This window comes from Corvus cornix, chromosome 5 (genome assembly GCF_000738735.6).
Source record: "Corvus cornix cornix isolate S_Up_H32 chromosome 5, ASM73873v5, whole genome shotgun sequence".
Classification (NCBI taxonomy): domain Eukaryota; kingdom Metazoa; phylum Chordata; class Aves; order Passeriformes; family Corvidae; genus Corvus; species Corvus cornix.
In genome coordinates, this window is record NC_046335.1 from 25,284,933 (window position 1) to 25,309,968 (window position 25,036).

General features: G+C 37.7%; 1 protein-coding gene across 15 annotated transcripts in view; it reads left to right on the forward strand.

Moving 5' to 3' along the window:
• RALGAPA1 (Ral GTPase activating protein catalytic subunit alpha 1) overlaps window positions 1-25,036 on the forward strand; it is a 130,834-nt gene that overhangs the window by 104,173 nt on the left and 1,625 nt on the right. For 6 of the 15 annotated variants that reach the window (XM_019280339.2, XM_019280369.2, XM_010392427.3 and 3 more), the window contains 2 exons: window positions 13,486-13,610; window positions 23,610-23,724. In XM_019280339.2, the coding sequence (XP_019135884.1) occupies window positions 13,486-13,610; window positions 23,610-23,724 (240 nt within the window). Of the gene's footprint in view, window positions 1-13,485; window positions 13,611-14,063; window positions 14,067-14,240; window positions 14,272-23,351; window positions 23,355-23,609; window positions 23,725-25,036 lie in introns of those variants that run through there. The other 9 variants (XM_019280344.2, XM_010392352.3, XM_039552727.1 and 6 more) reach the window with 5 other exon arrangements.

Consider the following 25,036-nt stretch of genomic DNA (forward strand, 5'->3'; position numbering starts at 1 on the left):
TTCACACTCAAGATTAATGTTTTAATATGTTATACAGAAAATTAGTACCGTTTGAAATATCTTATCTAAAAGAATTGTATACACAATGACAATGCAGTGTAATAGGATAATCTAAATTTTTTGTATGGATAACATCACGTTGAAGTTTGCCCAATTAAAAAAAGGCTAAATGAAAAAAGAGCTAAGATTCCAAAGCATAAATTGTGCTATTTATGTTCATTAAGTATGGTTTGAAATCCTGTCTTAGGGACATCTTGCCTAACTATATATCTCATGCTGCTCAGTAAATGAGAAGAGTATTGATTGGCATATGCTGCTTAAATCGATCACCTTGACAGCCAGAATTACAGTAATCTGTCAGTATTAATGACTGTCTTTCAAGCCTTGATACCTCTCCTTTTGCTTGTCTCGTCTTGCCTCAGTTCTGTTTGAAGTGCATTTTCTTGAAACCTCTGGTTTTGTCAGGGTAGGTACTTTTGTAGGGTTTTTTGTCCCCTGAGTCCAATTTATTGGCTTGATCATGCAATTAGAGTTAAAATGCAACACCAGGGAGCAAAAGTAGGCAGTGTTCTGAGTAACAATTGGACCTCAGAGGTAGTGCAAGCCTGTTCTCAGCCATCATTTATTAGTTACCTGTTGAAAGAATAGGATTGTTTTGCAATGAATAATTCCAAAGCATCACTTTAAATGCCTTTGATTTTAGCCACTAGAGACAACTGATTGAGCCAGCATTTGTGATAGGCTTTTAAACTCTTGCCTTAGTGTTTGTCATATAGACACTTCAAATAACTGCTGGAGAAATACTTGCAGATGTGTGTACCAAGCTGCTGCGTTTGCTACATTTTCATGTAGTGAACATAATTTCACAAAATTTCACTTGGTTTTCATGCATTTTTAATTTGAGGAGTGAGTGGAAGCGTGACATTGTATTGTTGGTCACAACTCTTTGAGTGTGATCATCCAGACAATTCCTGATCCACCAAGTGGTCCATCCATCAGATCCATGTCTCTCAAATTTAGAGACAAGGATATCATGTCAGACAGTGTCAGATGCTTTGCACAAATCCAGGTAGATGACATCAGTTGCTCTTGCCTCATGCACCAGTGCTGTAACACTGTAGTAGAAGGCCACCAAATTTGTACATGATTAGTCCTTAGGACAGCCATGTTGGCTGTCTCAAATCACCACCTTATTTCCCATGTGTCTTAGTATAGCTTCCAGAAAGATCTGTTCCATGACCTTGACGGGCACTGAGGTGAAACTGCCTGGCCTGAAGCACATGTTAAAGAGGTGCAGTTTAAGCGCATGGGTTTAATAATGCTGTTGTTATCACAAGATATCTACAACATATTTTAATTAGTAGTACCACTTTATTTATTAGCTACTCTTCCCTAATGAAATGCATGGGACTTTCCTCAAAGTGGTAAAAACACAAAATACCAAGTATGCAAAACTGATTGACTGTAGTAATGTAGTTTTATACTATTAATTGCACTTATAAAGACCTGAGTGCTCTGTTAATGTTGTGGACAGTTGTGGGGGAGACTCAAATATTTTTGTACTGTTTGGAAAAATACATTCTAGATTCTTTTACTTCTACATTCTTTCATAAATATAATTCATCCAACTGAAGGAGAAATATTGGTTCTACTGATTTCTCTACAAAATAAGCTGGTGGCATTCTCCTTTAGCATAGAAGGAGGACAGTGAGCTATCCTGAAAAGCAGTGATGTGCTTTATCAGCCTCCTAGAACTTCTGAGTCTGGATATGTCAGTACAGATCACTTGACAGAAGGGAATTTTTCTTTGTTACAACATATTTTTAAGGGAGAAAATTTTTGTATACTGTAAGCTGAAAGTTAGTAGTGAAATTGCTCATTATAAAATGTGTTTTAGAAGTCTATAAATCCCTTTCTTAAACAAAAATTTGCAGAGAGAAGGCTACAAGTTCTTAAACTGGAATGAAAAAGATAAACTAATCCATTGTTACACAGAGTTGATTGCCTTGTGTGTAACACAAAGTGACAGGTTTTTTGTTAATACCTACTTAACCTTATTAATTAATTAAATATTTGGGGTAACAAAAGCCCTTTGTTAAAATGTTATGGCTCTTGCCCCCTTAAGGTGTTAAAATTCATACAGATTTATTTGATGCCTCTCAGAAGTCTGTGAATAAAAGCCTGGAAGATTAAACAATTTTTCCTGATATTTCTAAGATGTAAAGAAAGAAATGTTTTTAAACTATTTAAGCCCTGTTTTTACATTGCATAAAACCAGCATTGTGTATTGATTTAATCCTTTCTTGTTATAAATTCTCATAATAGATAAGGGATGTGCAAACAACTTGCAATATTTGTATGTTAAAACACAAAAACCCATGTATATATAAAAATAAGTATATGGCATTGCATTTGGTTGATTCTGATATTTAAATTGGTAGGAAATGTGGGAGATTATTTATAACAATCAAAACTGGCAAAACCGTAATGGACATGAGATAATGTTTTCAGATGAGTTGAATAAGATATTGGCAAACTGTTTCTGCATCATTCTGCATATGGTAATCAAAACAGTTGGGGCATGCTTTCCAGTGCCAACAGAGAGATTAGAAGATGATAGGTACCAAAAAAAAATAGATTAGTAGAAACTAGCACATTGGTTGGCTTTGTCCTCCTACAGGTCTGTTATTTCAGTTACTGAAAAAAGGGCTTGTATATAATACCTGGTGGTATGTGGAAATATCTAGCTGGAGATTGAATGTACTTCATGTAAAAATATTCACCAGGGTCAAAATTATAACACCAAAGGTTAGTTTATTCCGTATGTGCCACAGACGTAGTAGGAAAATGGAATAAGCTAACATAAAGCAAGGATTAAAAGTTAGTGTTACAGTAATTGGAATTACCATATGGCAGTCTGAAGGACATGAGTCCTAATCATAGCCTGGCCAATCAAATTAATCTCAATATACTTTCTAGACATTGAGAAAATAGTTTAATTGCCGATTAACTGCATCTGAATAGATCCATGGGTCACAAATACATCTCTCTCCTTCTGAATGCTTCTCCTCACAAACACAGAAGAATGCATGCTATTAGAAAATCACTTAATTTCGGCTTGCTAAACCATAGTTACCATCCATCTGTTCATGCCAATTGTGGAAAAAGGTCAGTTTTCAGCAAAGCCATGCATTTCACAGAAGGTATGTGAAGTGAAATTTCACAGGGGACACGATGGATCCTGATTCTTAGTGATAAACCTTAGGGGCCAGCAGGGTTGGCATATGGTTCAGCATGATATGAAGGCTTGGGTTCCCTGGCTTCACTTCTTTGGCGTGGAACTGATAAAACCTGGCTCTTAAGTATTGTTTCACTGGACACCAATCATGGGCAGCAGGAACTGCCCACTTAACTCTCTGTGGGAAGGAAGCCCAGGCTGTGTTCACAATAGTACCATTGTAGTGCTGCAGACTGCTCTCAACAGCTTGACAGCATTTGGGAGGAGGGCGAAGGGGCTGCTTTGTTAATTGCTGTTCAAAATAGAAAAAGAGAGAAATATCTGAAAATTCGTATTTGTTTTCTCTATTTAAATAGAAGCCTGACTTTGAGTTTTAAAAATGATTTTTAAACTTGACTTTGCTGCCCTCCATAGAGACTTGTAAGTAGATTATCTGCTATTGGTACTGCAGCAACCCAAGGTAAAGAGAAAACCTTCTCATTAACTATAAAATTTTAAAAAGGTAGTTGTAAAGTTCATTAAAGGACATATTGGAATTAATGACAGAATTTCTCATTAGAGAAGTTTCTTTTGTTACTAGTAGTGTGGAATGGCAAATGAACATGTACCTGTATGTGCAGTTTTTTTACTGGACAGTATTTAATACTAATATAATTTTTGTGTAATTTTGCAGTTTGTAGTGATTTCTTCATGAAAAGACACTTGCTGTTTTTCTCATCAATTAATATGTCTATATTTGCAGAGAAGGTATTTAAAGTAGAAATTTAAATATTTGAATGCATGAAAACAGTAAGCTTAAGCATTCATGCTAATACCAGAGAGAAGAGAACTAGTTTTGCTTCTGTGTTCTTTACACCTATCAACCTTAATTACTTGAGTTAAAACTGATGTAATGCCAGATGTCAAAATGAGGATAAATCCCTCTCCCAACATCAGGAGTTAGTTTGTGTGATTGCAGTTCCCCTCTGGCCTGTAGTATTCCATGTTTGTTGCAGTTATCACTTCAGCCCACACCTTAACATCTCTCGTTGGTCTGTTTGGTACAACAGCTTTAATAAACTTCAGTCCCATGGCTGGTGGCCCTGTGCCTCCCCTACTGCCTCCTGCAAACCCACAGCTGCCAGGTGAGCGCTTCTGTCTGACCACAGGATCAGCGCTCCATCACTCCAGAGAGAGCCTGAAGCAGTGGCAGCTGTAATGGGCTTCAAAACAATTAGCACAACATACCTTATAGATTCATTGATTCCCATCTTGGATACATTAGTAAGACAAATCCTCCCTCTAAGTCGGGATGGGAATTCTGCCTACATATGGGCTTCAGCATGGTTTTCTTCACTGCTTTGTTTTCATGTCCATAGCCTGTTACTAAAACATGGACAAGTGGAGTATTTTTAAATACTGTCATCATTCATCTAGCCACCCAGCCAGAGTTATAGTGTTGTCCTTCCAATCCTGCTAGCCATTTGATCTTCCTTTTTAACTCCATGTTAAAATGCAGTTCATGGTTTGTAGAACCAACAATACACTGTAAATGGTACCGAAACTGGTACTTTCTGCTATATGTTTGTATTAGTATGCTCCTGCTATATTTCAAACAGATAATTCATTGAATGCCCATTCTTCCTCTTACTGCAGAGTAGATTATATTTAAGTCGAGATTAATGGATAGATTCTGATGTTAAAACCCAGTCTCTGAGCCTGTCATTCCCTAGAGGCATATAGTGCATTAGTTTAAGCCAATGTGCTGCTTATCATAGATACTCTGACACTGTCTTAAATGACAGTTTACTGTACTTTGTAGCTGCTTACTCTGGTAATAAAATCACTATATTGTGTTCTTGATAATTACAATATTAAATAGAAACTTAATTGGATTACTGCACATTTAGATACAGATAGTTCTTAAGTAATTGTCCACTGTAAAATTTCTGATACTCATTTTTTCTCTCATGCAGTGTGTTCTGTCAGAGTCTAAGCTTAATATGTAGTTCAGTCACTTTAGATGAAAAACTGCTGAAAAGAAATCTGCAGTGGGATGTTTCGGTGCAAAGGCGTATCTTCTGTCATACAGGTTTTCACTTGAACTTCTTGGTTTTTAAATCCTTCCATAAGATGCTTTCATTTGCCAAAGTCCTTAAAATAAAATAACTTCTGGGTTCTACAGAGTTGAAGAATTTGATAAGTAGTATTTATTTTGATTTTTTTTCCCCTTAACTTTGAAATTGCTAGAAGTCTGAGCATAATTTTTGTCATTTTTGCTGCCTAATCAGATGAAGAGAATTATAATCAATTCAGTATTTCTTTTTATATGATTTTCTTAAAAAGAACCCCAACTTTTTTATATAATTGGTTTTTATATAGTTCATATTCTAAAGAATATACTGAAATTAAAATTTATTTTAAGTTCAGCTCACTTGCACTTTAATTCTACATATCTTTATAAGCCTTCTGTAAAGGAGCTTGGTGCAGAGTGGTTACATTTTTCATTTCATAATTGAGTGTTTTAAGTGGTTAAGCACAATCCAAATTTTATCCAATTCCAGCTTGTGTTAATGGTGCTCCACTCACACTGCCTTAGCACCTGTTATGGATTTTGAGTCATCTGGCAGCCCGTGGGACTTAGATAAAGAAGTACCAGGTGTCCTGCCTGTCTCTTAATTGAGACGCAATGTAAACAATATAGACTTGGCAATATGGTTATAGAAATGGATTAAAGCCCAGCTTTGTCTGCACTGATGAATCACAGCTTTTTCTTCCTAGAAGATGTTATAAACCACTGATGAATTTAGCAAGCTGTAAGATCTGGTGGAACAACATAAAAGTAAACAATACAAGGATTTTCCTAGAAGGACAGTGTTGCAGAATGTTAAATGTTTTTTAATGAAAATGCAAGCATCAATTAGAATTTCTTGCAGTAATTTAGCAATTTTGAAACTGCCCACACTGTAAAAATGAAGATTCTTACATAAATTCAAATAAAGTCAATGCCTTTCAATATGTAGTGTGTTAGTAAACTAGGCAGAAAACAATACCATTGACTTGGAAACACTCAATGGCTGCAACTTTATCTAGCCTACACTTACCTTGCAGGACTTTTAACCATATAACCATGGAGTAGATATAATGTAAATTATCTCCTTTAACTACAAGATAAATAATCTTAAACAAAAAACTCCTCCAAATGGCAAAAGTGCCTGATAATACTTAATTTATCACAGATTTATTTAACTGTTTAGTAGTGTAAAAAATTAGAAGTAATTTTCATTATATTTATTCAAAGAATGATGCAACTATGTTTTGGAAACAAATTGCAATATCTGGAATGATGGGATTAGTTTGTATAGATTTATCTATTATATATTCCCTTATTCTCTTCATGAAGAAATATACCTCAGAAATTGCTTCAAAAAGCCCTTCGCAGTTACAACTGGAGTTGAAAAAGAATGTCGTTTAATATACTAGATAATACATTTTAGGCTTGCTTAAATTCTACAGTCTTGGTCTGTTACTTGTTTTCCATATACATTCTCATTTTATTAGAGAGATATCTGCATTAATTAGTAGATTGTAACATATACATTACTTACTAAATTACTGATTTTGGATAATTAGTAGAGCCCCTTGTGAAGTTTTAAAATGTTTTCACCAAATGCAACAAGTTTACTTTTGAAATACACCTTTCATTTCTCTGAGGTTTATCTCATATTTTTATGAGTAAGAAAATATATTGTTGCATTTTATTGCAAAAGAGCTGTCTTGAAAATATGGTTCAGTTGGAAAAAATCACCTTAAAAGACTGTAAAATTTTTAATTCTTTCACCTGTTTAGTAGTGTCAAGCATAGTAATTTTTTTTTCTCTTTAACCTAAATAACTTGCATGAGAGATTAAGAGAATTAACTGAATTCTGTCTTATGAATCATTCATGCTGTGGCTAAGTCCAGTTGTATGTGCAGAAGCTTCTTTCATTTAGAGCATAGCTGCCTAAACAGATGTACCTAGCTAAATACTTATTTGCCATTTTCAATATTGGTAGTAGTTAAGAAAAAAAAGAACCCAGACTGACTTTGAGATATCAAGGTGACTTGAGTAAACAGAAGATACAGCTGGAAGAAAAAAACCCTCTTTATTTGTATACTGTGCAAACTAGATGTGGAAATTACTGAAATGCAATAAATGGGAAACACCATGATACCACTTCTACAGAGTAACTTTTCAGAATATAAGAGAACTTTAACTGTTCCTCTCAGTGTGGCCAGTTGATACTCATCACCCACCTACATACAAAACGCAGCTACTTGCAGGGCTTCCAGCACTGGATCAATAGCAGCCCAACTTACATCCTTAACTCTGAGAGCCAACAAAGACTACAAATTGCTGTGACTCAGTATGAGTTCAGCTGGTTTGACAACCACTGCACAGTCTCTTCTTTTAGAGTGAGATTTCCCAGAAAAAAATTCCATTTCTGTGATGTGTGGGTTTTGTCCAGTGTTCCTGTAGAAGTCAAATTCTGCTGGGGCTAAGTTTTCCTTTCAGCTTAAAATCTTGATCCTAACCTGTATTTGTTATTTTTATAGGGGAGGCAATTCTCCTTTCACACTTTGATGTCAGGAATTGAAATTTACTAGGAAAAATGTGCCAAATAAAATAAATTCTGAGGTTTGCACACCTTTTTGGGCCAGAGAGCAAAAAATTTAAAATCTCATACCGACATATGCTATTCACTGTGCTTTACTGTTTCTTTTTTTACTTTGGTCCCTATTATCCCACGAGCACTTTTGTATGTTGACAATACTACAGATTTGGTGGTTTTTTTCTATAAAAAATGATGTGTGCTTCTAAATTTGCTGAAGGGGAAAATGTAGTAAATAAGAGAGTTCCTTTTTACGTAGCTTTTCTTAAAATATTGTTAAACTCTTTTATATAAATTGTGTATATGTGCAATTAAAAACCTGTTGCAGGTGTCCATTGATCCTACAAGAACGTATCTCTAGGTGCAGGATTTTCATTTTCCAGATAAGGATGGAGCAGCAGTTCAGTTTCTGCTTGTCTTAAATTATTTTCCAAATGCCTGGCTGACAAAGTCATACTCTCCACAATCATATCAATATATATTGACTTCTTAGATGATTTTGCTAACAGTTGGAACTGCCAGGGATGCAGCTGCACATGTATTTCTGAGAGTAGTTTGTAATTTAACCTGAAAAAATCCATCTTGCTATTTAGAATTATGTGTTCTAGCTTTTTTTGTAAGATCAGGACAATCATTAAAACCTTGTCATTTTTTCCTAGCTCTGGAACCAAAGCATCTACATACCAATATACAGTAATATTATGGTATACTGCGCATGTATACTGCACATATATACAAATACGCAAGTATGAGGAGGGAAGATTTATGAATAAAGCTTTCATGAAAGTGTCTTACTTTGACACTGCTGAAAGGGTTGTTTCATAAAGTAAGATTTTTTCTGAATCACAGGAAAAGTGCTCATCTATGTAGTCTAATCATTATGATACTTTTCTGGGAGAGAAGAGTCCCCAGATTCCAGTCCATGCTCAGGAAGCATTTGTTATCAAATGGTTTATGGAGCAGGCAGTAGAATTTCTTCTCCAGCCCATTTGGGAATCTAACACTTAGTAGTTGTGGTAATAGATTACATTGTTGTGAAGTGCTATATCCTTGAATAAAGTCTTGGAAATTTTATTCTATGTTTAAACTATTTTTTTTCTTCATTTTTTCCAGCCTCAGGTTAATGTCATTTTAGGATTGGTATTCCATCAATGACTGTAGCAGTAATCATGCATCCACTCCTTAACTAAAAAATACTAGATAGATTTATTGTAATGCATTTTAGTCAGCTCTAAAACTGAGAAGTGTAAAGAAGAATGGAAAGAAAATTTGTAGTCAAAATGACACAGTAAATTGTAAAAAATCAATAATCATAGCAAAGGGAGAGTTTGTGGAGGGGATTGTTTGTGGACACTTGCAGAGACCTGATGCCACACGTAAGAAGACACATAGAAGAAAGTGCAAAAGTGCCTTTCCAAAAATGTCAAGATTGGTGAGAGTGACTGCATTAAGTGACTGGAGGCAAGTGGTTTTGGTAAAATTGATGGAATAGGTGTGGGCTATCAAGTTCAAATCAGTAGCCTGCATTTGTGCTAGGGAGTGGCAGACTGGTGGCAATATATGAGAGAATGCACCATCTAAGTAGTATATCCAGAAAGTGGATTCTGCAGTTCTCTGAGTAGGTTATAAAAGGATTAAAAATGCATTTATTTAGGCCAGAGAAAAGGATATGGCAGTAACTTAGATGTGAGGTGAGAGCCTAGGTAATTTGTTCAGGTAGATGGCTAGATGCAGATGTATTTTGCCATAGGAATCTTGGAAGTGATACAATCAACAGAGATGGAGAGCTATTAGGTGAAGACATGAGATGAAGTTTTTCAGAAAGATTAGGCAGAAGTAGGTGATCTGACAGCCAGGCTTTCAGTGCTTGTTCCCAAGTGGAAGTCAACAGGTCTAATAATGGAAAGTACAGTATTTTCAGATAATAGATCTTTTCAGATAATTATTAATATAAATTATTACAGATTTAGAGAATAAGTAAAAGGGATCATAATGCAAATTAAATATTACCTGGAGTGACTACAACCTGAGTGACCTGTAAAGATATGATTCCTAATTCCTTCTGGTACTGATTCTATTTTTCAGAATAGTTTCTTCTGAGAAAGTATAATGAAGTAATTAGATTTTTTTTGTTACGCTTTTTGCAGTTATGAATCTGCAAGTTTTTAGCTGACACATTTGGGCAAGTGCCTGTATAATTAACGTGTATCTTACATTTTTATCCATTCTGTTTTGTTCCAGTTAGCACCTTCTTCAGAAGCAAAATACTCACTGTTGTTTAAGTGTTTTGTCACTCTCTGTGCCAGTCTTTCTCCATTGGTTTGTCTATGCATCCTTCCCATTCCATCTTAATTGCTGATGCCAGTGGCAACATGCACTCGAAGTAAGGATACAGCTTGCATTGTGCTGTTATTACTAGCCATTGGGTTTGTATGTGCCACTCAATCGGTAAGTGCTAATAAGTCTTTCCTAGAGAGCAGTGTTTTAAAGAAATAAATGTCTAGCCTATTAGAAGTAATGTAGAAATTAGCTACAGTGGGTTTATGGTCACTCTTGCAGACAGTTGCATTCAAATACAGTGTAGCCCTAGATTATCTCAGCTAGAAAAGCATACAGAATTGGAGTTTCAAAATTACTAGGATGTTCTCAAAATATAAATGTATAGAACATAAAAGTATCTCATCTATGCAGTCTCTAATACAGAAACAGAGTTCTTCCGAGGAGAGTGTGTAATTTCTTAGTGCAGAATAGAGCAAGCTTTGGACTTAGCATTTGCCTCAGATTTTTGTTTTGTTTTTAAGGTGGGTTTTGTTTTTAACAAGCTGCAGATGGTTTTGTGGATTGTTAGGATGAGCAGCAACCCAGCTAGCTGAATTACTTTACTCTGGGTGTACTAAGTGTGCATTTGAATTAGACTTCTAGAACTGATACAAGCATATCCTCTTCACTGGGTAACAAAAACATCATTATTGTCCTCAGTCAGCATCTATCTCAAGACTTCTGTATTTGGTTAGGAGATATATACCAAGGCTGGAGAATGAGAATGTCCTTGTCATGTTCAAAGCAGTAACTTTCCTTCATTTTGCCTTATTTGTGTATAAGCTTTGGATATAATAGGATAAACTAAAAGGTTTCCTTTAGAGACCTCTGAAAGTAGAGCATTTTAAAAGCAAGTAGGTGTCTCTACCCTACTTTTTCATGAAACATTTTACCCATTCAAGCAGACTTTTAAAAACAGCTTGTTTTGATAGCAGCCTGTTCTCCTGTGGGCCTTCAGCCTTTGCTTCCTGGCAGCACCTTTGGTGCGAAAAGAGAGTGATCAATTGGGAGACTATCAGTGCCAGCATGCATAGAGTGATAAGTTAACACACCACTGGGAATTTCTAGGGCCCACCAAGATACTTCACTTCTAATGTGCTAACAAGCTCATTTTTCTACCTCTTGCCTCTTCAGTTATTTTTTTTTCTCAGAAGAGCTTAGAAGTTGAGTGCATCAGGCATAATGAAAAGCTCTGTAGGAGGGAGAAGCAATAACCCCATTTTTCCCTTTTCAGCCAAATAGAAAATTAGTTTCTGGTAATACACAAAGGCCAGTATTTTTTGTGCAAGGGGCACTGCTGTGAATCAAAGGACTCTATTAACTGCAGAAAATTCAGCAGCTGTGAATCTCCCCCAATGAAAAAAAAAGTGCTTTTCAACAAGTTGTGAGATACGTAGTATTATTTGGACTTCAACCATCAGTTTCATCCTCTACCACTTATACATAGCCTCTTAAAAACTGTGCTATATTACTGTCCTCTGTTCAGGCTCAATACTGTGTTTATCCCCCAACCTAAGAATCGATACAATGGGAGATTTTTATATTTTCTCTTGTCCCGGTGCTTCTATTAAAGCTTCTCCAAACTGAGGCTTCTGCTGTGGTTTAGCTGTCTCTGGATTCAGAAATAATTCAGAGCATGGATTTTGGAGGGAAAACTGTTTCCCGGTTTCACTATGTAACCAAGTTATGGTCTAAGGAAATATGACAGAAATAATTTTATTCACTGGAACTTTTTTCCAGATAATATAGTCTCTATTTTTTTTCATATTTAGATAGACTATAAAATCTACAGTAAATATTGTACAGGAAAAACTGCAAAAAATTTAGTAGGAAAAGTTCTGTATTTGTAGAAGTGTAGTTTTGTAAGATAATATGAAGATTATTGTTTCCAGCTTTAATTTGGTGTTGGGAATTTAATTGCTTATCATAACTGAAAATGGTGTCATTATTTATTTTAAACATTATCACTAGTAATTAAAAGTGTTTATCACATGTAATACAGTTTTTATGTTTGGATTGCTAAAAAATATGTGCAAGATGAGTATTATCTCCATTTCACAGGTGGTGAAATTGAGTCAGAAAGGTAGTTTCCTCACTCTCCCTGATTCCCCCAAAAAGAGCAGCAGACCTGAAATCAAACCCCAGAACTTTAAAGAAACCTATTTTGAGTGCATTCCTCCACAGCATGCTGATTTGTTTGGGGTATTTTTCCAGAAAACAGAACTATGTAAGGAGAAAATTATCTCACTATCTGCAAATAAAATATGGGAAAAAAAGTGGGCACAAGTGTAAATGTCAGGGGAAATTTCTGATCATTCTGTGTTTCTGTAAGATAACTGGAGATGGTTTCCCTCATTCAACATACTGAGTCCAGCTGGAGGACTCTGAAAGTTGTGTGAGAAAAGGTTAACTGATTTCTCAGTTGAGCAACTATACAACATGAAGTCAGCATGGTAGTTTTTCTTGATAATTGTATGTTGCTGCCTGCTGCTCTACATTTTGACAGCCATTTCCATAGTTGCTTTCATGAACAGCAGAAATATTCTCTCTTTTTCTCACTCTCTCTGTGCTAACAGCACAATTGGGCCTGCTGGAACAAGAAGCCTGGAGAGGGTTCTTCAAAAACAACACTTCAAGATACCAGTCTCTTGTCAGTCATATTAGAGGGGGAGAACACAGGAAAAAAGAAGTACAGTATTTTACTGTCAGTACCCTGCCAACACCCTGTTAACCAGTATTTAAGGGTCCTGTGGATTCTTTACAGATATTCTTACTTGTTTTAATGACATAATTGACAAGGTGTTTTTCCCAATACTGAAATTTCACTATATTTATCTTAAACATGTATGTGCGTGTTTAGGGATTATGAAAGCTGTTTATTATGGAAAAGTGCAAAGTCATTTATTTTGTTAATGCTAAGGTATGTTTCATGCTACACCTCCTAAAAATTGAAATGTTTTTATATTTAGTTGTGACCAGAGTACAGGCAAATTAGTTACTTAAGAGAGTATTTAAGTTGCTGTTGTTTGTAAACAATTTCAGGAAATTTTGCATCAGACATGAAAAAAGTACAGTTGAATCAAAAGACTTACATTAATCATGTTTATCTTACACTTAATATTATGTCAATGCATCAGACAATATCACAGTCATGTAAAGAATTAAAAATAACTGTGTACAGTTGCTGAAATGCATGATATATATTTAACAAAAACAAGAATTCTGAATTACTAGATACTGATATTTAGCAGTTACAGTACGTGGTATAAATTCATCCTTAATTCTTGGCTAAATCAGTTATGAGGAGAGAGCACGATACCTGCAAACAATTGTTCAACATCATCTAGAGCCTACGACATTTGAAGATTTTGCTGCTCAGGTTTTCTGTCCAGCACCTTATCACCATTTGCCCTCAGAGACGGGTAAGAAATAACAAACAGTTCTTATACAATTTTGCTTGAAATGCAGTATCCTTACTTATAAAGACTTAAAATTCAGACCTTTGCACATCATGAAGAGTTACCATTAGTTGGAAAGAACATACATGCTTGAGAATGTGGGCAAAGTTGACTTTAAATCTTTATTCTATTTTCTGGCATCATGAGCCAATGCTTGGCATTAAGATTTGGCAAGATGCTTTAATATAGCAACCGGATCCTGTATTTTTGCAGCAAATTTTATCACAATCCCCTGTATAAAATCTGCATGGAAACGTTGGCACTCTTGCATTTAGGCTAGTTCAGGTAGAAACATTTTAGGTACACCGTCCTCATAAGAAAGTTTCAAGGCTCGCTACATGTTTAGAATGTAAGGTTTTAAACTGAAAATATGAGCCTCGCAATCTTAATTTTGTTCCCAGGTTATTAGTCACAAAGTTGGTTTTAAGGTAATTTTTACCTTCCAGTAAAATACCTGTTTTATAAGAGGATACTGCATTTTTTGTTACTAATAAGAAAATCGGTAAAAGAAAATGAGTAACTCAAGGCCTTCCTGTTCTGACATTTCTTGAACTCCTTATGATTATTTCATTATTTTATTTCCCCTCTTTTTAGATCATTAAATATCAGTTCTGTTTATCTGAAGGTAAGACAAAGTGTCCAAAAAAACCCTTTGTTCCTCTTACTTTTACTAGAGCACTAAGCTTGTAACCAAATTGTATGCAAACTTTCCTTGTTGCCCTTGTTCACACTAAAAAGAATTTCACACTGATTGAAAAATGACCACTACATCATCTAAAAGTTTTAGTCTTTTACTAACCTCAGGTCTGCATGAAGCACTAACACTGGTTCTGGGATTAAGGTAACTAATGATAGAGACAGTTGTTGAATGAGTAACACTTTATTGTGTTGGCCTTTGTTTCTCAGCATGAACAAGTAGTACTGGATGGCAGTGGTGTGTTTTGTACCCTGTACTGTCTTTCATTCATGTTGTAAGACATTCTGCAGTGATAACCTAGGAGAGATGGAGAAGAAAAATGTGTAACACTTGAAATTCCCTGTTCAGAAAAACCTTATTTAATGATAATCAAAGTGCTTCCATGGAAAAACTGTAAATCTAAATTAAATAAATTTTGTAAGAATAATTTGGCAAGTTGTTATCTGAAAATTTGTTTTTCAATTCCAAAATTATATACAGAAATCAATTCTAAATTATACAAGAATTATTATAGGACTACAGAAAGAAGACTGAGAGATGTTAAAATGTTGAGGCTCCTTTACTTTAAAGTATAAACAATAACTAGAAATGAGGTGCAGTTTCAAAGTATAGTAAGTGGTATAATTATGCTAGTGGAAATAGCTGAGACCAAAGGAAAACAAAATTAAAAGTAAGTAATTTAACTAAAGCAGTATAAAAATTAGTTACATAATTTAAAGTATGAAAACATTTGAATATGAAAAATCTGTAACTAGAAACATTAAAAACAAATAAACATTAAAAACAAATAAACATTAAAAACAATAACCAGGGATACCAGTCCTTGCCACATTTCCTGCCTAATGGACCTAGTGAATATTCAGCACCAGACATTTTTGTATGGCTTTTTTGTATAGTATATATTCTATATTCTAGTGCACTTGTAGAAGTTCTGTCTATTCATTTTCAGAAGTCTCATTCCAAGCCAAGTCGTTCTGCCCTCTTCCTCTAACTCATTTTTTCAGGGTGAAGCAAAGCTGCTTTTCTGTGCTAGTTTGGTGCACCAGAGTACACTGCTCTACAGTGGCAATTCTTGTATTCTTTTAAATTTGGTATTTTCTAGCATGATCTGAAATGAGGTTATGATTTTTTAGAAACTTGATTTTAACTTAACCTTTCTATCAAAGTTAATAAATTTTCTGTAGGAATCTCATTAATAGGAGCTTGTGATATGTTTCACATCTGCACACTTGCATGTGTGTCTGCATACCATGAAACACGATGTCCTGTCCTGGGAGCCACATTCTTCTGGACCTTGCACTGTGCAGTGGAACTGACCGAGACATCAGTGTCAGGAGCAGCCAGCAGCTTCCTAGGACAGACATGCCAGCACAGTGTGACCCAGCATCAGATTCAACCTGGCCCTGCATCTGCCTGACTCTCAGCTTTCATTTCAGCCCGGGGAAGCTGGAGGTGCTCTGGCACCTGTTCCATCTGGGGCTCCTGGAACTCTGATACTGAGCTCCAGACAGAGTGCCTGGAGTAGCACGGAGCCATCTGCCTCCAAGCTGATTCTAGAGGGCACAAATTCTAAAGCCTGAGGCAGGTATAAAATAACACTGCAGTCACCTGCCAGAAAGGTTACCCCAGGGCTTGGGGTTAGCCTGGAAACCACTGGTTTCCAGTTCTAGCAGAGGCAGATCTGTGAGCTACGTTGCTGCAGATGACCCACATTTCTGATGGACCAATGATCACAAGAAGAGTCCACCAGCAGTGCTGTTAAAAAATAGATACCCCTAAATTTCCAGGGCCCCTGCAACAGGTGAATTTCTTGAAGGAGGTACAGAGCACTGAACCATGCCAGGATTACACATAGGAGTGGTCCTGTAGTCCTGCCTGGGAACCCACATGCATTCATCACCCTCAAGATGACTCAGACAAAACTGTGCAAGCTTCCTACCAGATGTGTCCATGTCATCTGAAAATTTCTAACCAACTTCTAAGAATACTTTACATTTTTTTTAAATACAAAATATTTCATTTATTTATGGGGCTTCTTTTAATAAAAAATAATTGACCAGAAGAGACTAAGAAAAAAATCTACATTTTAGATATTACAGACTTAATTCTTTTATTGGATCATGATCTCCAAGATTACAACTGCTGAATATGTTTAATTTTATAAAATATTCTATACCTTTTTTCATCTAAGGTAGGTCTTACAAACTATGAGGCTGCTACAGCCCATCACCAGGTGTTATCATTTTGTTGTTGTTGTTGTGACCCATTGGCCTTTTTTTTTCATTTGAGCTATGAGAATTAGAGCAAATAGAGAACATGCCATTCAGTAACAAACTGTATTTTCTCAGATGGACTTATTTTATCAAAGGCTCAGACATCAGCAAAGGCTGTTCCTTTTTTCTGTGACTACCGTTCAGTACAATGTGATTGTGGCAGCTGCTGTTTTATCTAGAAGCTTAGTTTGCTTCTGACAAATCTACCTTCCCATGTTTGGGAACCTGACCAATGTAGTGAATGTGTACATTTAAAGAAATTGAGATTTACCTGTACTTAATCACAGAATGCAATTCAGTTGCCTCTGTGTTTTTTACCTTGTGCTGTTCCTGTTAAATTGAGTAACTGCAAATACTCTGCTAAATAGAGTAACTCGTCCTATGCAGATATTGAGTGAACCAGATCTCTGTGACACCAGAATAGGTTGAGGGAACTGTCAATGATAAGCTCAATTATATTGAAGAACATATTGACCTCATGATGCTAAGATTCTGATCTTTAAAATGTCTTGGGTTTGTTTTTTCTGTCTTCTTTTGTTCCCTTTCTTCCTACTAAGACTAGTACCTTTTTACAGTAAATTTTCTAAAGAAGAGGCCCTTCTACATTAATCGTAGTATTTTCCTTGTGACAAAAGCATCAGGCTTTTTGGCCCCAACAATCATCCCTGTATTTTCAAGCCTGCATTCAGAACAGTTCTGCTGCCCCACTCCCAAAGTAAGTGGGGTTGCCACCATACAGGCAGGGAAGCAGGAGAATGTAGAGGTAATGATGCTTTAGCATTGCACAATTAAAGATCAAGTTCAACAGCTTGCATTTTCTTCCGCTGCTTCCTTGGTGCAAAATGGTGAAACTAATAATCCTTTTGTCCCTGTACTACCCCTTCGCAGATGAGAATGATGGTGCTTTTGTCACTGTAGAAGGATCTGAGTAACACGTGGTGGTGGTGGTTTGTGATTGGAAGTGGAGCTGAAATACAGAAGTGAGGGTTCTGTGCCTGGCAGGGTTGGAAGAATTTCTCATTATCTCTTCTCCAGTCCAAACTTAAGAAGGCCTTTTTTTTATTCCAAATCAGAGCAAAAGCTCAAAACTTACTGACATTTTCCACAGAATTCGTATTGGAACAGCTGAAGCATTTCTGAACTATTGTCCTAAAGTCAACTACTTGGGTGAAGGTCCACTCAGCATTTTGAGACAGTAAATTCGGTGTGGACTGCTAGAAACCCAAACAGATCAACTTCCTACATTTAATGAAATGGATCTACTGAAAAAAAAAAGAGTAGGATTGTTCAATTAAAGAGCATCCCATGCATACACACAAGGGGACAAAACTAAATTTTAATCCTGACTTTTCCTAGTTTTTGAATTTTTGACTTTATTTTCTTGTGACATTTGCCTTGTGTAATTACTTCCATTTTTGTTATAAAGTATAGGGCAAAACAAATTCTGTAACACTGATTAACAGGATACATAAGCAAACTGCAACCTCTAGCACCACCACTTCCTGCAGACTGAGGTAGGACAGTAGTAGGTAGGAATGGTAAGCTCTCTTAGCTCTGCCTGAATTTCTGTAGTGGAAAGACTGGGAATTTTGCCAGTGGGTTTCACTGTAGGCTGACAGAGGGAAATAGGCTTACCTAACACACATGGTTCAGTCTAGGTTCTGAAGAGCATTATTCACTGGCCTTGGACTTGGCTGCTGTTTTGCCATAAACTTAATCTTTTTTGCTGTGTTCTTTCTCATGCCTCTTAGTTCTTTCTCTTCTACCCAGTTCTGGTCTCTCAGGCCTTTAGACCATCTCTTCCTCACCTTTTTGCCTTGCTTTGCAGCTGCTTTTGCAGTCTTTCTAAATCTGCTCTCACTTCCTTTCCTCATTTCACAAAATTAGTGAGAGACTTGATTGACTTGACTCTAGCAAAGCTGCTGAGCATGACAGACAACCTGGCCAGATTTGGACTGAAATTTGTAAGAGTGGTGAAGGGCATAAGCTGTACAAAAATAATTGCCCTCTTCCTGAAGGTCAGATGGGACGTGGTGAAGTATCTTAGAAGACCATCAAAATTTACCAACATGCACAAATTGTATTTTACTCTGTGGTCATTTTCAGAGACAGCACTCAGGACTGCACTGATCGAGACAACAATGTGTGATAAAGCTGGAAGTGCTTAGAGTAGTTTTACCATGCAGCAACCTGTCAGGCTTCTCCTTGGTGAATTTTTCACCTTGGAAAGTCAGCACTGATGAGCGAGATTAGTCATGGCAGTGCATATGTTATGATACCTCCAGATTCCTCCATCTCACCTCACTTCTAATTTAATCTTTGTATAGTTAGGATTCCATTTTAAATAGTTAATTTCTGAGTCAAATAACCGACATACTATCATTAAAAGATTCTAAAATTTTTCAAATGGAGTGTGAAAAATGTCGCATTTCAACTTTGTTGACCCACCTCCTAGTTTAGAAGCAATTGAAGTAGCTTTGCATTATGGCCCCAAAATATCATAGCTCATCAGACTATGGTATTTGTCACTTGTCAAACCTAAGAGGAGAAAAATACGGATCACTTCCTAATGTTTTTCAGCCTCTTAAGAATCCACAGATATCTATTTTATTTTTTTAATAGAACTTTCTGGCTTCACATCATTTGTCCATAAAGCCTTCATATATAACCCTATGTTTATATTTTAGATAACTAAGTATTTTGTTGTTGTGGTTTAAGAATGGTATTTTCCAATTCAGTGTTCCCACTGAAACCACTCCAAACCATGTGCCACTTGATCACTCCCCCTCTCCCTCTCCTCGGTGGGCTGGAGAGGAGAACTGGAGTCATAAAAGGCATGGGATGAGATAACAACAATTTACTGGAAACAGCAATGAGATAAGAAAATGAACAGCAGCAGAAGGTACAAGAAAGAGGCAAACAATTCACATGGGCACAGACATACCCCATCTCTAACAATACCCGACTGTTCCCTCTGCCATGCTACACTGATCTGGAAGCGAGCCCTTCCCCCATACCTGGAAAAAGTCATCTAGAATAACCTATGTGTCCTGGCTATGCCCCCTTCTGGCTACTGCAGAAATCAACCCTGTCCTGGCCAGAACCAGGACATTTTTCACCCCTTACTCTATACCATCTCCATCATCCTTTGCTGATACACAGATCCTACACCTTCCAGCTATATGCGTAAGCATGAGTATCATTTCCATAGTCAATGACCATCCCTCCAAGGTGTCTGTTGACTTCCATTAGTCAATGACTGTGGGTTCAATCTGTCCTAGATATCTTCCAGGGCAGGAGGGCTGGTGTGCTGTCAGGTGGTATTTGTCACTTGTCAAATAAGCAAGCTGCACCAGGAGCTCACAATTGGTGCAGTTCATACTCATTGTCCATGGTAGTTCTGGCATACGGTGGCAGTGTCATTCAGCAACCACTTTTGTACAATTCAATATTACAGACTGTTCTGACCCAAAAATCAAACTCCCTGGAGGTACACATTGTGTTTCCCTGTTCCACTGCATCACCCATCAAGTGCACCCAGGTCCTTGAGCAAAAACAATCCCATGGATGGGTTTGCCTTTGCTTGAGGCAGGACTAATCCAAACTGTCTTCCCTAACACATTTCTCATGTGCTCCACAGGGAGGTACAGGGAGGTTTTGATTGGGCAGGGCCAGCAAGGTAGATCCTCTGGTGTTAACTAACCAGGGGGCCTGTGCTGAAGGCAGATCCCAGTGTTTGAAGGTCACACCACCCGTTGCTTTCAATGTGGTTTTTAATAGTCCATTGTACTGTTTCATTTTCCCAGAGACTGGCGCAGGATACAGAATGTGATGTACCCATTCAATATCATGCTGGCCCAGGTGTCGATGAGGATATTTTTGAAATGAGTCCCATTGTCGAACTCAATTCTTTTGGGGGTGCTATGTCACCACATTAGCTGTTCTTCAAGGATGGTGTTCTGGCCAGTGATATGAGGCACAGGGTGCGTCTCCAGCCATCCAGTGGTTGCCTCCACCATTGTCAGCACATGGCGCTTGCCTAGGCAGATTTGTGGGAGTACGATGTAATCAATCTGCCAGGCCTCATCACATTTATATTTCAACCATCGTCCCCCACACCAAAGAGGCTTTACCCATTTAGCCTGGCTGATTGCAGTGCATGTTTCACAGTTACGGATAACCTAGGATATAGTGTCCACCACTCAATCACAAGCCCATGACCTGAGGTGTTACGGGCCCACCAAGTCAGAAATAATTCACCCTTATGTTGCCAGTCCAGATCCACCTGAGACACTTTAATCTTGGCAACCTGATCCACCTGTCCATTGTTGCAGTGTTCTTCAGTAGCCCAACTCCAACCCCCCCATATTATCAGCTACCAGAAAATGAAAAAGGATACACTCTCTTCATTGATGGTTCCTAGCATTTTGTAGGGATACATCGAAAATGGAAGGGTGATGTATGGAGTCCTACATGGCAAGTCACAGAAGATATTGAGGGACAAGGTGGATCAAGTCAGGGTGCAGAGCTGAAAGCCATCCAGCTGGCTTCACATGTCACTGAACAAGAGGAATGGCCAGCATTCTGCCTCTACACTGACTCATGGATGGTGGCAAATGCTCTGGGGGGTGGCTAGAACGATGGAAAAAGAGCGATTGGCAGTGCAAAAGGAAACCATCTGAGCAACTGAACTATGGCAAGACATCACTGCCCGGGTAGAGAAGTTGGCTGTAAAAGTACATCATGTAGATGCACACACTTCTTCTGTAGTGCTCCTCTTTGGAGCTGCCACAGCATTCTCCTTGCAAATATTCTGTCACTTTATCAGGGTCATGCAGGTGAACTGCCAAACCATTGGAGCAAAGAATTTTCCCCAAAACTGGGGACATTTTCTCCAAGTTCCATCCACTCATGACTATCCACCCTCAGGGCAGATCTCTGAATGACCTCCCTAGAAATCTCTGACTCCTGACCTACTCTAAACACGGTGTAGACTGCACTGAGGAGATATGGCAGACTTAGCAACAAGGACATGCTTTCCTTAACATCCAGCAGGAATTCTAAATTCTCAAAAGCTGTTTTAACAGGTCTGAAGGAGAAAAATGAGGTGAAAAGCTGGGGAAAGTCATCCCCCCGTTCTTCCCACAGACTGGGTTTGATTGTTAATGGACTCCCAGAGCTAGTGCCTGAGTAAGGATAGGAGAGCAATGCTGAATACACGTCCCAAATTACCCTCATTGCCCTTTATCTTACCATGTCATGAACTGATACCCCATAGCGCAGCAACAAAGCAATCCTGATTCCTCTCCCTGCTCTATGAGCACATAGTGCATATACAGAAACACGCACAGGGTTAGGTACCGCACCCACATGAGCAGACCAAGCAACACTGTGACCAGTAGATCTAGATCTAATACAACAAATCAAATCAGATTAGATAAAATTTGTTTTCAACTCACTGTGGGCAGATCTGTTGTTATCTCAACCCTTTGTGCCTCACACTGGGCACCAAAGAAGGCTGTTGTGTTTTAGGAATGGTATTCTCCGATTCAGTGTTCCCACTGAAACCACTCCAAACCATGTGCTGCTCCATCACTCCCACTCCCCTTCCCCTCAGCAGGCTGGAGAGGAGAATTGGAGGCATAAAAGGTAAAGCTCGAGAGATAAGAACTATCTTTACTGGAAACAGCAATGAGATGAGAAAACACAGTAACAACAACAGTGCTAATGACAGAGGGTACAAGAAAGAAGTGAACAATTTGATGTAGGAAGCAAACACCCCTCCCAGTAATACCCAACCACTTCCTGCACCACACTGCACTGACCCAGAAGTGAGCCCTTCCCCAGAAAATGACACAAGGTGGTACAGAATAACCTCCAGGTCCCAGCCATACCTCCTCCTGGCTACTGCAAAAATTAACCCTGTCCTGACCAGAACCAGGACAATTGTGGAGAGAGATAAAGATAATAGCATTTTAGAGTGAAAATTTTAAAACTCTGAAGGGGAAGCAAAACCTGCAAAATTTTTATATACCATGTTTAATATCCACATGTGTGTATGAGCGTATGTATGTATATATATGCTTATCTAAAATCCAAAGAAATTTAGTTACTAATTAATCTGTTAATTTCTGTCAGACTTTAAATATATTTTAAGTACTGTTATTCTTCACTCTTCTGGTGTGGTATGTTCAGATGTGAAAATCACTTTACATGACTTCTGTTCTTCAATGGCTCTAAGTTTCTTTAAAAAAATGTGGTTAAATGTGAATTTGTGCTTTTGTCTGCAGGAATCAGAAACAAAATTTTAAGGTACGACTGGAATAATACTTTAATTGAAATAATAGGGCAGACTGAGGTTTTCTTTATCCAACAGCACATGATAAAATTTCACACTAGGGTTTAACCCTTCAATGCAGACTAACTAGCTTAAAACTAGCTGCTTTTTCTTCTTTACATGATTTCAGGAGTCTCATGTTAAGACTGGCTATAATTTTAAAATATTTGGTGAAACAGCTGGGGAGCAGAAGCCATATATCAAGTTGCCATTTGTTTTTCCTTCTCAACTGTGTGTATGTGTGTGAGTATTTAGCTGTTTTCACAGATGTTAAGCAAGCATTTCAGACAGTGTTTAGGATGTATCTCAGTCGCTATTAATAAGGTTGCTGGATCTGGATAATGTTATAGAATTCTTTTCTTTCTCTCTCCCTTCCTTTTTTTTCTTGTAATGCTTAGTTGGTAAGTATGATGCTGGATTTCAGAGCTGTTGCTTCATTGCACATAACTAACTCATCACTCTCTTTAACCTGTAGCATGAGCAGCAATTGCATAATGAAATTCGAAATTCCGTTTTCTGTGCTCATCTGTTAATACCCTTCAATCTCTGCGGTTCGTGTCTCATGTCTCACACCTGTTATCTTTTATCTTTTCTCCTCCCCCTTCCTCACTTCTTTCCACTCCTCCTTCCTCATCACTTCTTCATTCTCAACAAAGAAAGAAATGCTGTGATATTTCTTCTCCTTCCAAAACCTCCACTAGAAAGCATTGGCCACATCAAGGTAAAGGGCAAAGGCTTGAAACGGAAGGTCTTTCACGCTAGCTGTGAATGGTATGCTGTGCAAAACAACAACGGTTATTTTCTATTCTCTAATTTCCACCATTTGAAATGCTTTAATTTCTTGTAAAATCAGAACAAGATAGAATTTCAGAAAATGCAAATGCATGTTTCCCTGCTTGCCTTTTTCTATAAGGCGCAGTGAGTCAGGCATTATCATGCTTTTCCAGATTGTTTGGCAGTGAAGTACCTAGTTCATGAACAAAATTACTGTCACCAGCTGGGGAACAAATAACAGCCCTTTCTCTCCCCTGTCACTCTGATGGGTCGTGTCAGTTTGAAGATAGAAAGTACCATGCTGTTGCTCTGGAGCAGGCAGGTGAGGGACCAGGTGAGGAAAACAGCCAGGTTGCTAAATACCACAGGTTTATAACAATCTTTTAAATGTGCTCCTAGGCTTCTTACCTTATGACCTCATTCGATTTTAGAGGACTTTTTCAAAATAAATCATGACCAGGTTTGAATGACTTTTGCACCCTTTGTATGTGAAACGTATACTGAGGCAGAGAGACCTTCAGTTCTGATTATTGCATTATTATTTTAAAAAAATTACCAGTTAATAGCATGATGTGGAAGAAATAGCAAGTGATTTCTGGCTTACTTCAGTCCACAGGGGTTTCCCCATTGACACCTGCAGGACTAGGCTTCTGTCTCTAATTTATATGGGTCAGAAGCCTTCAGAGTCAACTGAGGTAGTTGAGTTCAATCACACTGTCAGTTTCTGTAAATGGCTAATGAAAATGCAGTTTAGTTTTATGGATGGGAATTCATAGTATTAATTTTCTGTGTTATGGGAAGGAGAATGTAATTTTGATTTCATATTTTCTCCTTTTCCTTTTGTACTTCTGTGGAAGAAGATTTGGAGACAGGCTGTTTGTAGGAAAGAGCCTTGTCCCCTTGCAATGAGGACTTTGGGGCCACTGGAGTGTAGCTCACTGGGCTAATGAATTACACATCATTGTCTCAAATTCATCTTGTTCCTTTTACAAAGAAACGTTAACGTATAGTGCATCCACTTAGTACAATCTGTTCAAGCTTCTGCCTTGTGGGCCCTGTAGAAATTTGTCTTTTGAAGCACCAACTAAAGTTGGGATGGGAGAAGATGTTTTGCTCTCTCAGTTGGCCCCCAATTCACTCCACCTCTTCAGCAGCATTCCTAGAGCTCCCTTCATGTGCAATGAGCTGTTAACCTTCATGTTCTCATTAAAGACTGGATTCTTCTGGGTTGTGGTTTGACTAATGATTCCCCATCCCTGCAAGGGAACTGGAGCTGTTTGTTTTCCTGGTTAGCGGGAGAACGTTTCCC